The sequence below is a fragment of the Fukomys damarensis genome, unplaced genomic scaffold (assembly GCF_012274545.1).
Source record: "Fukomys damarensis isolate Sample0158 unplaced genomic scaffold, DMR_v1.0_HiC HiC_scaffold_24, whole genome shotgun sequence".
In the NCBI taxonomy this organism is placed as follows: domain Eukaryota; kingdom Metazoa; phylum Chordata; class Mammalia; order Rodentia; family Bathyergidae; genus Fukomys; species Fukomys damarensis.
In genome coordinates, this window is record NW_022900936.1 from 22892613 (window position 1) to 22911446 (window position 18834).

The following is an 18834-nucleotide window of genomic DNA, read 5'->3' on the forward strand; positions in this document are numbered from 1 at the left end:
TATTTTTGAAGGAGGTTAGTGGACCTTAGAACATAAGCAGAGTACAATAACATTTTAAAAAGTGACTATCTAACCCATTACAACTAGCAAAGGAGACTGTTAGTTACTCTTCTCTCCTTGCTGAGACAAAATCCCTAACACCCAAAATTAAAGGAGGAAAGGTTTATTTGGCTTACAGTTCATAGAGGTCTCAGTCCACAATTGGTTGGCTCCAAGACAGGGTGGATGACAGACAAACATCACAGAGGAGAAACAACATGGTGTGTACAGGGGAGCAAAAGCAACAAAGGACCTTAACTAAAGTCTTTCTGTCCCTCTTGTCCCATCCAGACAATTGGCACTAGGACCATGCCAAACCAGTCACTCATGTGTAGTGGTTTAGCAATCACGTGTCCCTAATTCCAGCATCACACATTCCAGATTCAGCCAACTCTGAAAAACGCTGCTTGGAAGCTTGAGAGGGACATCTAGATATAAGCCATAACAGAGACTTTCAGCCACTGTCTTTATTCAGATCCAATTAGAAGCCACATGCAAACGGATTCCAATACTGTGAAAATGAAAGCAAGAAAGAGAAATAAAAAGTTTCTGGAATATCCAATAGATCACAAATGTATCTTTTGCTAAAATTCAATAAATAACATGAATGTCTTTTTCTCCGATCTTTAAGAGTGGTGCTTTATACAGACCTGAGTCTGATACCCTATATATTTCTATAAGTGTATGATAACAATGATTTTTATCAATTTATCATATGTGAATGTTTCATATGCCAAGCATTGCACTAACTCGTGAGAATCAAAAATAGAAAGATATCTCCTAAGTAGCTTAGAGTTAAAGCAGAACTATAATAAGACCATTAAAAATGTTATTGGACCAATCCTTAACTGATATAGTATTATTCTGAGATCCTAAAGTTATATGGGAAGAAAGCCAAGGATACATTCTTACTTTTCACTACTGCAATTCTCTTTTAACTCCTGTTAGTGTGATACAGAATATAACTGATAGAGTGAAACATGTAGTTTGATAACTGCTTAAACTTTGTGTTTCTTAAAGGAACTTTTTCAATGAAAACACATTTCTTTTGATATATGTGTACACTGTTTATTCCTAGTAATTAAAAATGAGAAACATGCTTTTTTAAACCATGAAACTGTATAATAACTTGATCTTTTCTAATGCTTAGCAGAAATTTCAATTAAAATTAGTTATACAAGCAATGCTTTTCATTAACCGAATGATATCGGAGAGAAGAATTGATGAATCAGGCATTAAACTGATGAATTAACAGGATGAGGGAATGAATGGATGGAATGATGATAGATACATAACCATTGCTCATATTCTTTTGTAGCTTCCATTTCTGAAATTGATCCTGGGATAATTAGAATTTTTTCCAACCAAGTTACTGCCATCCTTTTCATCCAATCTGATGAAAATGATTATATTGGCTTCAATGCATCATATACTGTATTTAACACCAATGAGCTTAATAGTGAGTAATCAGCCTTTTAATTTGCATATGCTTTAACATTTCAATAGAATTTTTAAAGTAGTAGAAACTAAAGCTGTCATTTTTCAAGGTCTTTACTATCTTTTATGGGCATCTCTCTTTACTTGATACTTAAACAGAAAGAAGAAAATGGTTAATATTCTCCATGGGAATCAAATAATCATTTTGAGAAAAATCATATTAATATAAAATTAAATTAACTTTTGTATTATACAGATATTAGAAGTAAAAATGGTCAGCATAAAATAATTCAGAGAAATTTCTGCATGAACTGAATTTTCATCAAATCATTAAATTTAGTTATAAGAGGAGGCAAAATATAGTATAAAGTTCACATAGATAAACCAATGGAGACAAGATACAAAATTAAATCACAAAATTTGTATTTGCCAACCATCTAATAAGTGTAAGAAAGACATTAATTTAAACAAAGAGCTCAGTTATTTTAAATAGAGCTAGGGCCAGAGATTTAGCTCAGCGCTTCAGTGGCCTGCCTCGCAAGCGCAAGGACCCCAGTTCAATCCCCGGTACCCAAAATAAATAAATAAATAAATAAATAAATTATAAATAAGAACTAAATGGAGTGAAACAATTAAAATTAATAAAGGTTATGATATATGTCATTAAATTCTAAGATGTATAAAGTGAGATTCCTTTCCATGTAATCTGTTGATACAGTTTACTAAATTGAAGGGTTTTTTCCTTCTTTTTAATCACAGATTATGAGAAAATAAACTGTCATTTTGAGGATGGCTTCTGTTTCTGGGTCCAGGATCTACATGATGACAATGAGTGGGAAAGGATTCAGGGAATCACCTTCCCTCCCTCTACTGGGCCAAATTCTGACCACACTTTTGGCAACATTTCAGGTATAGTTTATATTTACTTATGAGTCAAAAGAAAAGGGGTATTCATTCAGTACATTCATTACTTTTAGTATTAAATGAAAACGGCTTTTCAGATTTTTTGTTAAATCATGGTAATAAATCCAATTCCATGAAAATGGTAGTCAGATATTAAAGTGTTTCATGAAGCATATTATTTTACTCTATTTATCCATTCATTCATAAGATAATTCAGAAGCAAGCACAGGCCATTACAGACAGGGAGACAAGGCTGTTGCTCTAGATTTGCCATTTGTTAACTAAGTAGGCCTTTGGGAGGTAATTAACTTTCCTGATTGTTTACTTGCTGTGACCTGATTTCATTTTCTGATTATTCATTTCCAGAGTACAAAAATACAGTCAGGTCTTGGATATTGATTTTGCACCCTGGAACTCTGCTGAACTTATATGTTTTTATTAAAGAATTTCTTCAAAGTATCTATATGCAATATCACATCATTTTGAAATAGAGATAGGTTTATTTCTGGGAAACCTTATGGATGGCTGATTGCAGAACATATCTTATGGGCATGCTCATGTTTTTATTTGAATAGGACAATAAAATTGAATTGCAAATGGAAACATTGACATTGGAGGCAATAATATTTGACTAAGAAAGTTGAAATTACGGAGAAGTATCTGGAGATAAGGAACTTGTAGTGGGAAGATCTTTGCCAAAAGCAATGGCAGCACATATTCATTATACAGACATTCCTCCTTTAACAACCAAGTTCCATTCCCGTGACTAGGTCATTTACTGAACTGGTCACTGAGGAATTGGATATAGTATGTACATTACAATATTAAGAACAAAGAAATGGCCAGAGGAAACTCTAACGTGATGACTTTGCTTTTCTTTGCATAATTCTTACATGTAGTACTATAATGTACAAGAGAACGTAAAACTACAGTACTGTGCAATACAATCAACAAAAATTACAGTACTATATAAGTGGCCAGTCTTAAGTTGGAACAGCATGCCTTGGTTGTAAATTTAAAAAGTGAATATCTGTATCAAATGTAATCTCTAAACAAAGGCGTGAGGGGTGAGGAGGGTAGCAGGCTCCAGATGATAGTGGTGCTTCTGTACTTCTGGCTTTTTCCCAGCAGGAAAGTGGGAGCTAATTGAGGTTACTGAGTTCAAGAGTGGCAGAAGTCACTTGAACTGACAGTCAGAGAATAGGTTGTTGAAGGGCAAGAGTGTTTACAGAAAGACCAGTGCAATGCTGACCCCTGACACTGAGAAGGGATCTTAGGACTCAGATCAGGCAGCAAATATGGTGAGAAGACATCAGACTGGATATGGGTTTGAAAGCAATGACAACAGGATCTTGTTAAATTACCAGAGTGGACTTACTCATAAAATATATGCTCTGCATAGATGGCTAATCCCATGAGACCAAAAATATTACTGAAAATGAAGGCGTGTATTCCCTCACATTATTAATCTTCTTTGAGTAATGTTCCCAAGAGCCTAATGCCCTATGGATAAATTAGTGGCCTGCATAACTAAAGACTGATCCCCCAGATGATTAGCATCATGGCCCTCTGAAGAGGGCCTAAAGTAGTCAAATAATGAGATCCTTTTATTTTTTATAGTATTTAAAAAATCTCTCTACCACACTTGGACAAGAATAGAGGAAAGTGCAGGAAGTATTTATAGCTAGACTCTGACAGATACTTTTTTAGGTAGCTGAAATGTTTGATGTTCAAATTATCATTTTTCTACTTTTAGGTCATCATAACAGGGATAAAATAATTCCACTACTATTTGAAGAGTACAAGTACATCACAGGAGAAAAATGATTTCAGCTTGCCAACAGATTAAGTAACTAAAGAAGATGGAACTGACCAAAGTGAAATAGGTTGAATGTCAGGTGGAGATTTTAAATAGTTGGGAGGGAAATGAAGCCTCAGGAGAAAGTCATGTAGCAGGAGTTATTTAAAATTAGATAAGGTAGAGCAGATCAGAGTGCACCAGAGACAGCAAAGTAATGAGGACGATGGTAGGGCTTGATAGGTCCTCTAAACTCTTCTACCTGTGATTGCATAGTCTACCAGTTATTCACCCCCAGGGGCATTTTTCTTCCAACTGGCTTTCTTTTAAGTCTCAGAACATGCTACTCTGAAATGACAGGAGAATTAAATCTCTCCTGCTGTAAACGTTTTCTTTTGTTTTGTTCTTTGCCTTCACTTTAAATGACAGAGAAACCTAAATGAAACAGATAGACTTTGAATTAGCATTTCATTTTTCCAGACCTTCTGAAGAACACTCTCTAGGAAGTGGCACAGCTCTTCAATCTATGCACTGCCCTCACTCCAGGTTTCTCTGTACCACTTAGAAGCCAAAGAAATTGGGGGAGATGGTGACATTGATGTAGAGCAGTATGTTGGGGTGCTCATTTGTTCATAACACCAAGGGGAAATAAGGTTAGTGACATGTGAAGATTTCAGAAATGTAGGGTCACAAAAGAGATAGATGGCCCAAAGAAAAGTGATGCTTTCATTGTCTGTCTCAATGGAATCATAATTGTTCTAATATTTGAAAGGCGGCAAAGTGAAGAACCAAAGATCATTAAAATGTAGACCGTGGAGCCTTACCTGAGTTTAAATCTGACCTCCCTTTACGAATATTATCTCTCCTCCCTGCCTCAGTTCTCACATCTAGAAGGTGAGGTCCAGGACTTAATTTTAGAGGCATGTAACACATATTAAATTGATTAACCTAAACATATTTTTAGAAAAATGTATGATACATGAAAAATTTCATGCTAGATATTATAACTATTTTCCTTTCATAACATAAAAGCATGCCAGAGACAATTATCTGAAGTACTGTGCTAAGTAGTATGCTGTCAAGGAAAATAGTTAATTGGCTCAATTTTCAAGTTTGAAAAATAAAATAATTCAGGTGTCCCCTCAACATGGGATCATGGGATGGGTGCAATTTCAGAAGTGGCTGGATTCTAAAGTGTGTGGTGCTAGAATCAAGGCTGTGTGTGATTACTAAATCAGTCCACTGATTGGTTTGGCATAGTTCTGGCTAACATTAAAGGTATGACTGCTATACCCACCCTAGTGTAGAGAGCCAGCATAAAATATAGGGGACATGAGGAGGGCTAATGTGTTCTCACCTGCCTGCTTGCCATGGACTGTTTCTCTTCTGCAGTGCCCCTTTGCCATGCCACCCTGCCTTGGCAAGGTGATGCTTGCATTGCCTGAGTCAACGTCTTCATTGCCTTGGAGCCAGCCAGCTAGAGACTGGAATCTGTATGAACTATGAACCAAATACTCCTTCAACCTTGGGTGTGGGCTTTTTTGTCTCAGTAATGAAAAAAGTAATTAACAATTTGCATTTCATTTAATATATAAATGGTTTCTGTGTGTAACTAAGGTTTTCAAACAAGCTTATTTTTTATCTTTCTTGAGGGATCAAAATTTAGAAAATGATAGTACCTTCTCAATATTAATGGAATCTAACTGAACGTGGACCTTCTTTAACCTAAATTTCCAATAATATTTATCTACTAGGTCCAGTTAATTTTATATAAACACTTATAACTGGAAAAGTCACTTTTACCAGCCTGTTTTTCTTCTTAAAAGGAACTCCAAGTTTCCAGAAAGCACAATTATCCCTTCAGGTTCTGGTGTTTATGTCAGCATCAACATACACTGAAAACTTTTTCTCTTGAACTGAGTTATTGGATGGGAAGAGGTTAGAGTCTGTTCGTGGAGAAACAAACAGAAAAATTGGAAGAAGGAAGTTGTATGGAAAACTTACAGCTTGAAAAAGAGGGTCACTGTGTTCACTGATTTTGCTCAATGCCAAGAGTACTAGAGGACCTTTCAAGAAAATTGAAGGTTTTAAAAGAAATAATCATCTGACTATATAAGTTCCATATAATTATGGAAAATGTCTATTTAATAATTTCTTTTGTAAAGAATTTTATTAAATGTAAAAGGGGGTCAAGTAAATGTAACAAGGATATATTAAATAACATTCAGCTAATCCTTATAAGACTATAAAAATGAACAAGTTATCATTCTTTTTACCCAAAGCTCTAGCAAGTTTGAACTTATATATTACGCTTAAATGTAAGAAATGCAAGACAGTATATGATACAGTACTTGCTTGCTGTGAGGTACCACTGGGAATTTAAGAGTGGTTATTTCAAGTGAAAGACTTTCTAAGGAGATAGACATTTGATTAAGTGGTCTCAAGTATTAGTAGAGTTGTTGAACAGGGTCCAAAGTGGTCCCAACAGTGGAGGTGGGGATCTCTGGCTCATCCCACCCAGGGGCAAGTTGCAGATTTACTGCACAAAAATCTCAGGACATATCAGTATGAGGAATATAGAGATTTAGTGGGCAGAATTAAAATAATACACCTAGCCAATCAGACTATGGGCCTTCAGAAGGGCAAGAGGTGGGTATTATTTTCTGAAATTGAGGATATTTATGTGTTTGAGGGGTACAAATCTGTGCAATTTGTGGATCTACAGAAAGTTTGGGCTTTATTTGCAGGAGAAAAGCCACCCTGACCAACAGGTAGAAAAATACTGGCTCATTCTACTGGTGAAGGGATAGTCCATTTTACAGGTGAAAGGGATGGGCCCAGTTTATTAATTTTGGTTTTGTTTTAAGATGGGTGATCCAGGATGTTTTGCCTAAAAATACTTCTTGAAACTTTTGAATCAGTTTCTCTATTTTAAAGTAAGGTTTCTGGCTTTTACTTTATCATCTAAGCTAATTTATAGGTTTAAAATCTGATTAAAGACTTGGGGTGTATGAGCCGGGTGTGGTGGTGCACACCTGTAATCCCAGCACTCAGAAGGCTGAGGCAGGAGGATCACTGAAAGTTCAAGACCAGCCTGAGCTACATAGTGAGTTCCAGGTCAGTCTCAACTACATAGTGAAATCCTGTCTCAAAAAACAAAACAAAACAAACAAACAAACAAAAAGATTTGGGGTGTGATAGGCCTAGAGTAAAGGAACATAAAAAAGTTGAGGAAGGGCAGATAGAAAACCTTGGGTAACTTTGCGTCCTGAAGTTGCAGTCTTCTTAAAAGTACAATTTTTAAATTATGATTTTTCCTTGTCTCCTTCCTACCTACTTTTATTCTCCTTCCCTGTATCGGTATGATTTTAACAAAGCATAATTGAAAGGGATAGAGAAGTATAGGAAATTAGAGAAATGACCCAAAGAGTCCAAAAATGTTAGAAGTTTAGACATAGTTCAGTTAGAAACAAATGGCTGTGTAAACGACTCCCTTCCCTTCAACACCACATCCTTAATGATTATCCAGGCTTCTATAGCCCTAAAACAGGGAGGTTGTGCGAGGCACTTCCCTTTTCTCCGTTCAACCATAAGCCAAACACGGCCCTAATGACTATATCTCATTTGAAGCTGAAGAGGCTGCTGCTGACTGCTGACATCAAAAAGAGAAACAGTGGGAGTCACTTTGAATCAGTGGTGTCTGACTACAAACACTGGAAGACTGAGTTATTGGGACCCTTTTTTTTTCTTGTTATCTTTGCCCCTCTGCTTGTTCCTGCACCTTAGTGATCTTCAATAACCTTGCCACATACTGAAACATATGCTTGGCAATTCTTTCCTTGTCATACACAAGAACTTGGACTATTTTGGACCCAGTCAACTGTAGCATAAATATTAAAATAATACGAATTTGTCAACATGCTATATATACACATAGATGAATTATATGAACTGTGGCTGGAAAACATCGACATCACAGATATGAGGCCTCACATCTCAGAGTGAATTTGTACTTGATTTAACAGGACAAAAGCGCTTAAAATATCCTGAATAAGGAACTAATTAGATATGTAAATATATCAATGCCCCATGAATAATGTAGTTATTATGAACTGCAAGCATATAATAATAAAATTAAAAAGTAAAAAGGTAATAAGAGGCCAATTAGAATGCACATAAAGAAGCAGTATCAAACCTTGGTGTAGATAATGAAGAATTCCAAAGACAGGCTACAGAAAATCAAATGAGACCCACTTGGAAATTAATAGCGACAATGATGGTTTGGCTTAAGCCACCATCCCTACTACTGCAATTTCTTCTCTGAGTAATAAGATACGCCAACAAAAATACTATGCTAAATGAAGACAATTGTGAGAGCTTATCAAAAGAAGATGCAAGGTGAAATTGTGTCACTTTAAAATTACTGAAAGCAAAAAGGCAGGAAAGTTTTAATAAGACTGAAGAGGGATCTAATGTCATCAGTGTTTGAGTCCTAGTGAAATTTTTTCAGGTTCTTGGTGTCCTGAAGAAAAGTGTAGATAAGATGCGCAGAAAAGGCAGCAGGATTTACACTCACTGAAGGTGGAAGAGAAGTAAGTTCTGCAGTGAGAACAGGCTAGTGAAAAGGCTCACAGCAGCCACCAGAGTAATGGCAAGGTTCTTTTGTATCTGGAATTCGCTGCTCCCTCGTGCAAATAAGACATTTAGGATGACTGTCCTATCAAAAGAGCACTAGACCTGGCATCAGATTTAAGCTGTGAAAGGCTCATTTGGTTTCACACTGTGTGTAAATAAGGAGCTGAAGATGCCATTTCTCTGTCTGGGCCCATGTCTGAAGTTCAGGAATTGCGCACGTGCCCTGGGTCTCAGGATTTAGATCGCGTCTATTTGCTTGAGGGGATTTGCCCCTGCCCTAATCTCTTTCCTCACTGAAAGTGACCTGTAAACATTTGTTGAGCTAAGAAAGATATCTTAAATTCACTGGTCCCAGAAATCAAAATCATAAACAATATGTGCATGAAAACTTAATCTGCAAAAAGAGAAATAATTTTTTTAAATGTTAAAATGAAATGGTCTGCACCAGGGTACAATATTCCTATCTGGCTGGAATGTTAATATGTCACGTGACCTGTATAGGCAAATTGTCACAAATGAAATATAAGGAAGGATTTCTCCAAAATTTATGAATCTTTAACAGATTAAAGTTTTGTGTAAACTACAGTTCTTTACATCTAGAATTCATCATTTTATGCAGGATTTCTTTTATCTTTTAATATGTTAACCAAAGAATTTAGCTTATATTACACATATGGTAACATTATATTTTATTTTACTATATTTTTCCCCTCATTGAGTTTATTGGTACACTTTAGGCATACAGTACAATTACTTTCATCATTGGAATCTTGTACCTCTACATGACAGGTCTTGGTTCTCACTTTTTCCCCTTATCCCTGCCCTCCCTTCTCCCCCTCCCCATTTACAAACATTTTATTTCCTTTTCTTCATTTTCTCCTATTTTTTTCCTTCTCATATACCTTTCCCCTACCCTTCCTACTTTGCCTACACCTTTATCCCTTTTCTTCCTATTACACATTGTCAATTATCTCATTAGGATCTTATGTACTATTATAGTTTGTTCACACCAGAGTATTTTACTATATTTTAAATGTGCAATTCTATGTGCCCTTTACTATGGTTTGTTTATTTATTTACTATTTATGCAAAATCAATAAGGTTTTAAAGTATACATAGTTAATTTTGCTTTATGTGAACATAAACTCGTATCTAGGTTGTACTAAAATATTATTGTTTAGTGAATAAATAATAGACTCAAAATTGTTCAGATTATAATTAATGAACTACAAAAGCTGCAAACATAAATAAGAGCACAGTGTGTGTTTGTGCTATACAATTGCAACTAACTAGATGTATTTTTGAATATTTTAAACTTTTCAGTTATTCATAGGATTCAGTAGTATTTTAATTACTTCCTTCCAACTATGTTTTAAGCAAGTAAAAGTAAAATCATATCAAAATGGATTTGGAGGTGGGGATTTAGGGAATGAATTCTGAAACATTCCTTTGTTCTATGTGCTCTTTTTCTTAGGTTATATAGCTGAGTACTAGCTAAATAGCTAAAATAAGTATTCATGAAATATCACATCATATCTAAAATATGAATAATGTATTAGTAATATAAAGGTTAACATGTATTTTTCTTTTACTCTTTAAAATCTAACTCCAATTAATGTACACATATTGCTTTTATGATATTTGACAATTATTTCATATTAATAAAATAATTATTTTGAAAAGTTTTCGCATCACTGGTCTAATTATTGTACTATAGGGTTCTGCTGTTACTTGTTTCACTCCTGGATCTGACTCTACTCGTGTTAAATGAGTGTTTGAATTTTAAGAGCAATGTAGCCTATACTTTTAGAGGGAAGATACTTGATTTCAAGCAAACACTAAATTTTAACAATTTATAAAAAGTCACATTGCAATTAAATTTGAATAATATAATATTTTATTTATTCTATATCTTATTGTCACCTGGTTCCCATTTCCTGTTATGAATCACAAAGTGAAAAATACAAAAAATTGCCCTAAGAAAATGCTTATGATGTTCTTACTTTGTACATTTTTGAATGCTTCAAATCATTGGTTGGAATAATGAATTCTAGAACAGAAAGTACTTTATGCAGTGATTGTGCTATTTTTAAAGCTTTTACGTGGATTAGCATGCTTCCTGCTCCACAATCTGATTAATTGTCATTCAAAGGAATATAGAAGATGAAACCTTTATAAAATCAAATAACTTCTCATTCAGAGAAAAGAAGTGTAGTCAGTGGAATATGAAACTGAGGGTTTTTGAAACACATAACTTGCTTTCAGCTGCGTCTTTAAATCTTTTATAAATCATGAGTTAGCCTACCAGCATGTCTAAATATCCTCATGCACTGATTGCCTAAAAAATGTGAATTAATTAAAATATATACTAAAATGAATTTAAAATGAGGATTCCAGAGTTGTGAAGTAATTTTCCTAAGTTGCTGCTTTCTAGATTTGAGAGTAGTGACCTGTCCATTTTTTTTTCTTTTTGTTGAGTTTATTAGTACATTCTAGGTATACAGTACAGTTACATTCATTACTGGGATCTTGTATCTTTACATGACAGGTCTTGGTTCTCATTTTTAGTATATGTTTCTGCTGGGTGTGATGGTCTACATCTATAATTCCAGTTACTCGGGAGGCTGAGGCAAGAGGATCAAAAATTCAAGACCAGCCTGAGCAACTTAGAGAGGCGCTGTCTAAAATTACAAATTTAAAAGGAAAAAAAAAAACCCTGGAATATAGTTCAGTGCTCTCAGTGTTCATTCCCAGTGCACACGTCTACAATGTTTTCCCAGTATTTTCATCCTAAAATTTTATTTTCTACTTATGAATAATGCATCTCACATAGTGAAGATGCCAATATTTTAATAAATGAAAACTTTTAAAAATTGCTTTTACAGGATTTTATATTTCTACACCAACTGGTCCAGGAGGAAGAAAAGAAAGAGTGGGACTTTTAAGTTTACCCTTGGACCCCTCTTTGAATCCAGTCTGCCTTAGTTTCTGGTATGCTCTGTTTAGTTACTTCTTAGTTTCTAGAAAAACACATGTTAAATATTGCCTGACTTAATGAGTAGCATTGCCTTTCTTAGGGTATTAAGCTTAGATTTCACTAAAATGTTGGCTAGTGTTTCAGTGCATGTATTATTACTTTTTCAATTGATAAAGTAATAAAATTCTGTAGATTTCCCTTTGCTTCTTGGAATTCTCACATTCAAAGAAGAGAAATTTTCAAAATAAAGGATCTGAAAAATCTAAAATGCATTTACTCTAATGTGGTAGCATTCCAACCATTTTTGCTCATTTCAAAACTAGGTATTATATGTATGGTGACAATGTCTACAAATTAAGCATTAATGTTAGCAGTGATGAAAATATGGAGAAGACTATTTTCCAGAAAGAAGGAAATTATGGACAAAATTGGAATTATGGACAAGTGACACTAAATGAAACTAGGGAATTTAAGGTTTGTAAAACAATTTGTGATTTATATTTGTATTTATGGTGATGTAAGTAATTTTACAATGACAACAGTGAAACTAATAATTTATTTTCTGAAGATAGCCGTTTTAATCTATTTTTCTAATCTCTACGCTTTTTTTCTTTCAAGTACTTTTATTTTCATTTACTTATTGACTTATTAAAAGCTATTCAGTTTGCTGTTTGAAAATCACAGCTTATAATGATCCATAAAATCCTTTGAAACTTTGGAGACAATTTCAGCTTTCTTCATCAGCTTCACAGAGCAGACCAACATGTCTTCCTACTTCCCCTACCATCCTGAGAATTTCGCCTTTTCACAAACCCCACATAGATCAGCCTTTAACTTTTCTGGAACCATCCTTTCCAATTAGGACCTCCATGCCTGTCAGTATCCACCTATCCCGCCCTACTGTGGCTTCACCTCCATGCACTTCCTTTAGAAACAATTTCTATGAGCTGTATCATTGCAAAGTCTCCGATCATTTATTTCACATTAAACTGAATCAATTTTTCAGATAACAGTTAAATGTGTTCTCTTCCTAAGGGTTTTTGCAATTAAAACATAGACAATTAGTTGGGCCAAATTAACAACGCTCTAATTGGGTACTTTTGAGCAAGATAGTATGACATTTAGAAGACATATATTTGGACATACTCTGTCAGCACCAGAGGCTGCAGCTCTCTCCTGTGATTTGACATATGAGAATCAAGCAGTCATCAGTGAACATCATCCTCATCCTTGCTTTATCACTTTCTTTCCTTTCCTTGATTTTCCTTCCTTCCTTTTATTCCACCCCTTCCATTTGAATTTTTTTACTGTAAAGTTTTCTTCCTCAGTTTTGATTACTTTCTTGTAATCCAAGGCTGAGTAAGGAGAAATGGAACACCAAAGGAACAAAGAGATTTAGAAGTGAGGAAATAAGTACTTCAGTGGCCAAATATGGCTAAATATCTTTTCTACAGTGATATAATTGGATACCTATATTTGGATTTAGTTCATCTGGAAGAGTAAGAGTATCAAGCTCCACAAGTACAGAAATTCCTCAAATCCTTACCCACAATTTGCTTTTCATGTTTCAATCACTCACAGTCAACAAGAATCCAACATTATAGGGAAAATTACAGAAATAAATAATTCATACATTTTAAATAATTTTTCTTATAGTACATTACTATAAATCTTCTATTTTACTGTTATCTTATTCATCCAATTATACTTAATTTATAAATTAAGCTTAATTATAAGTAATATATGTAATATTTAAAATAATAGAGTCTATCTAAGGTTCAGTACTGTTTGCAATTCTAAGCATCTTTTCTGAGAATTGGGATATATCCTCCATGATAAGGGCAATTACTATATTTGCACTTGGAATTTGCTATTTAAATGTCAAATCCTGAGCAAGTCACTTGAGTCTCTTTGAAATTTGATGTTTTGTACACAAAAGGAAGAAAGTAGAATTTAGAATGTCCTCCGGCATGAAGTAGGTGAGATGTAATGAATGTGTGAACGGAGGAGTGTACAATAGTGCTCAAAAGTTAAATAAGACATTTACCATTTATTTAATATAATACTCCTAAGATAGGTATTCTGTTCATGTGCTTCTTCTTTTATATAGAAAGGTATTCAAGAAAGTGCAAATGCTTTCTGTCCCTGACAACCTACAAGATCCCATCCAAACTATGACTATTGAACTATGACTATTACAGCAAGCACTGAATGATCTCATCATTCTTTCTCCCATTTAATTGATCTAATCTCCCATTTAAATGATCTAGTCACTGAGTCTGCTTTGAGTATCTATTCTCGAGGAAGGCTGATAGCCCCTGGGTACCAGCTTCGGAGAAAGGAATCTGGGATATGGTCAATGTCTGCTGCCTAATGATGTGTATGCATAACAGAGTATAATCGAGAATAACAAAACTGAGAAAGAGAGACAGGGACAAGCAGTCAAAGATTTTAATATTTCTTAACCTAGAAGAAAGACAGGTGAAAACTGAGCAAGTGAATACATATAAATCAAAAGGGCTTGAAAACCATAACCCATCCATACGTTACTGTGCAGTAACTCAGTTATCATATATTTAGCAATCACAATGTTGATTCTGCACAGTTTATTGAGTCACAAGAAGAAAAGACATAAAAGATTAGAGAGAATCATTTAATATACATCTTTGCATTTCAGATTGCTTTTAATGCTTTTAAAAACCCAAGGCTGAGCGATATAGCATTGGATGACATTAGCCTAACAAATGGAATTTGCAATGAGAATCTTTATCCAGAACCAACTTTAGTTCCAACTCCTCCACCAGAACTTCCTAGTAAGTAAATTGAATATGTAGTTTTCCTAAGTCATTATTTATAGACAGAGCTTTCTTTGACTTGTTTTACCTTCTTGGCCTAATATTTTTAACTGAAAATCAAAGACTAAACTATAAATAACATTGAAAAATAATATGTGTTACACAAAATCTTACAAAGCAAGTCACTCACTGTTTCATTATGAGTCATTTTTTCATATTTGGGCTTTTTGTTTTTTTGTTTTTGTTTTGTTTTGATATTTTGATTCAGGATCTCTCTACATAGCCCAAACTGGCCTTCAACTCATGGTAGACTTCCTGCCTAGCCTCCAAGTGCTGGGATTACATGAGTAACCCACCATACCCAGCACCCTTTTATTTTTGAAAGTACAAAAAGTGCTAGTTTCTATTTTGTTTCTATTAAAGTTATTGCTATCCTATCTCTGTAGGATATCCTGTCATCTTTGGAGAAGGTGTCATCAAATTCTCATGGCCTTTTATTTTTTTTCTCATTGAGTTTATTAGTACATTTTATGTATACAGTACAGTTACATTCATCATTGGGATCTTGTACCTTTACCTGATAGGTCTTGGTTCTCATTTTTCCCCTTATCCTTGCCCTTGCTTTGCCCCCTCCTCCCTTCTCTATTTACAAAAACTTCATTTCCAGTTTTTCAATTTCTCATGTTTTTTCCCCTTATTACCTTTCCCCTGCCCTTCCCACTTCCCCTGCACCTTTAGCCCCTTTCTTCTTAGTTCACATTATCAATTATACCATTAGGATCTTATGTACAATTATAGTTTTTCACACCAGAGAAACTACTTGGTATTTATACATGTGTGGCTTATTTATTTCACTTAAGAGTATAAGTTCAATATGCATCCATTTTCCTGTGAATGACTCTAATTTCTCATTCTTTATGGCTGAGTAGTATTCCATTTTATAGAAAAACCACATCTTTAGCCAGTCTCCAACTGATGGGCAAATTGGCTGGTTCCAAGTTTTAGCTGTTACAAACTGTGCTGCTATAAACATGGGTGTGCATATATCACTATGGCATGATTCTTTTAATTCTTTTGGAAAGATACCCAGCAGAGGGATGGCCGGGTCAAATGGAACCTCTAGTCCCAGTTCTTTGAAGTATCTCCATATTGATTTCCATATTGGTTGCACCAGTCTGCACTCCCACCAACAATGGAGAAGGGTTCCTTTCTCCCCACATCCCCACCAACATTTGTTATTGCTATATCCAAAAATTCATTTGGAACCAGAAGAGACCTAGAATAGCAAAAGCCATCCTAGCCCACAGAGACACAGCAGTGGATATAACAATTCCTAATTTGAAAATATACTACAAAGCCACTGTGATAAAAACAGCATGGTACTGGCAAAGAAACAGACCTGAGGATCAGTGGAATAGGTTGCAAGATACAGAAACAACTCCAGATGTACTCAGCTACCTCATCTTTGACAAAGGAGCCAACCATCCTCAGTGGAAGAAAGATAGCCTCTTTAAGAAATGGTATCGGAAAAACTGGATTTCAACCTGCCAGAGATTAAAACTAGACCCTTATCTTTCACCATGCACTAAACTAAAATCCAAGTGGATTAAAGATATAATATTAAAAAAGAGTCACTAAATTTGCTGGAAGATAAGTTAGGCAGAACTCTTCAAGACATTGGCATAGGAAAAGACTTTATGAACAGATCCTCAGTAGCATTGAAACTAGCACAAAGAATTAACAAGTGGGATCTCATCTTATTAAAAAGCTTCTGCACTGCAAAAGAAACCATCAGCAGAACTAAGAAACAAGCTACAATGTGGGAAAAAATTTTTACCAGCTGCTCCTCAGACAAAGGGCTATTATCTAGAATATATAAAGAACTCAAAATTCAGCCCCCCAAATATAAAGACCCTATTCAAAAATGGGCATCTGAAATGAACAGACATTTCTCAGACACAGAAGTAGAAACACCAAGTAAATATACGAAAAAATGTTCCACATCACTGGTCATTCGAGAGATGCAGATGAAAACAATACTAAGATTCCACCTCACCCCACAAAGAATGGCTGCTATCAAGAAATTAATAAATCTCATGACCTTTTAAAGGAGAAATCTAAATATTTCAAGGGGAATTCAGTTAGGCCTGAAACTCACCAATTCTATTTTTAGAATAATTTAATGACAATTATTGAACCAAATATATAGACCTAATTAACACCAAAGATATTGGTCTTGAAATGGTGCCTTTAAAAGTTCTTATTTTCCCTCCACTAGCCATTTATACATTTTAGCTGAGTATTGAGCAAGATTCTTTGCCCTATGGGATTCTTCAACTCAAAAGAATAGAGAAGAAACCTATATCTTCTTTTGTGTTATGTCGAACTAGAAATATGACAGTTCAAAGAAAACTCATTATCATTCATCTTATCCTTATAAAAAGATACAATCCCTTCACAGTAGTTTCACTTGATGAGATTTATAGAAAAAATGAAAATACAGATGATAAGTCATATCACATAGTAATCTATCAGGATATCCTCAGTGAATTGCTATTTTCATACAAAAACATCTTTTTGCTTTCCAACTGTGGTAGTTAGAAATTAGTTTAGGTCTAAAACTTTACTTGGATTGAGCCTCCTAGATATTTTCTTTTGTCATGAATTTAAGTTAAGAAACCCAGTTTCCCCATTTTTCATTTTTGTGAACACCCTCGAAACATAAATACTTCCAACATTATATATTTTCCTGCTTACAAACTGCAATTAAAAGGAAAAAAGTCGATTAGAAATGAAGAGCTAAAGATAAATGACTAGTGTCTGAAACCATTTAACAAATGAGTTACCATTAAATTGGGGATGCAATTTTATTGCCATACTCGTCCCACACGCATTTACAACTCATTTCCACTTGTAGCTTTTATATTAAGATGCTTAGATGCTTATGTGGGCCATACATGAATTCTGCAATATTTCAACATTCATTTAAATTATACACTTAATATTTAAGTATGTTTACCAAGTATATGAGAAACTTGAAAAACGATAAAATGTACACTAGAGAAGGTTCTAAGGAAGCATGAAGAAAAAACTATAATGACATCAAATTGAGAGAAAAGCAGAAAAGTCCCATATATTTCAACATGATAATGTTGCCTATCCAATGATGACATGAAGTGAGTTTCTTTCTTTTCTTTTTCCTCATTGAGTTTATTGGTACATTTTAGGTATACAGTACAGTTACATTTATTATTGGGATCTTGTACCTTTACATGACAGGTCTTGGTTCTCATTTTTTCCCCTTGTTTCTGCTCTCAAGAAGTGAGTTTCTTGAAATCAAACTCTTGGTCTAATTTATCTTTGTCACTAATGACTAACTGGGTCTACTCTAAATAGCACATAAATAAATGATCACTAAATATTATTAGACATGGACTCTCTCTCATTTTCATTATATTTTATTGATAAAAATCATTTATCAAACCAAATTTTGGACCAGAACTAAAGCGAGGAAATGATGGTGAGGATATACGTAGAGAAAATACCAACAACAATGTAATCTGAGCTTTGTGGCATTTGAAAATAACCTTTTCAACTCATTCGTTATAGGTGCCCTACATATCTGTTATACAGAACATTTTCTGAGCAAAATTACACATTCAAAAACAATATGATTTCTTCTTAGTCCTTCCTTTCAATCTGTTCCTGTACTCATCAAATGAATAGTTCAGAAAAACTTTCTACATGTAAAGAACATAGTTTCATGTACACAATATTTAATACACAGCAAAATCACTTTACTAAAGCATAACGAGATAACTTACTTAAATATCATATATACAAAGAAAGCTTTAAATATGGCTTCACATGTTAATTTTTATCTATATGGCCTACACATGTTCATATCTATTCTAGTCAGAGAGAAAGAAAGGTAAAGCCCCAATGCCATGGAAGGTGGTATCCTTGCATATTTTAACATTAGGCAAATTATAATGGTAAAATAGCCCATCTGATTTGAAAAATACAAACTTAGAATTTTCCCATAATATATTTGTTCCAGTTTTCAAATGACTTATTCAAGGAAATATTAAGCACACCAGAAAATGTTGATTACCATCAAATGCATTCTGAACAGTTTTATTCTAATGCCATTTGTAATTAGTTCAGTGAACCAACTCATTTGAACAGAGCTTTTCTGGTTCTAGATCAGTGATTTGTTTAAACCAAAAAAAAAAAAAAAAAAAAAAGTT

General features: G+C 34.4%; 1 protein-coding gene across 1 annotated transcript in view; it reads left to right on the forward strand.

The window, feature by feature from the left end:
* Tmprss15 (transmembrane serine protease 15) overlaps window positions 1–18834 on the forward strand; it is a 116796-nt gene that overhangs the window by 35821 nt on the left and 62141 nt on the right. The window contains exons 12-16 of the mRNA XM_010645650.1: window positions 1358–1498; window positions 2236–2385; window positions 11698–11803; window positions 12113–12263; window positions 14467–14602. Coding sequence (XP_010643952.1) covers window positions 1358–1498; window positions 2236–2385; window positions 11698–11803; window positions 12113–12263; window positions 14467–14602 — 684 coding nt within the window. The remainder of the gene's footprint in view (window positions 1–1357; window positions 1499–2235; window positions 2386–11697; window positions 11804–12112; window positions 12264–14466; window positions 14603–18834) is intronic.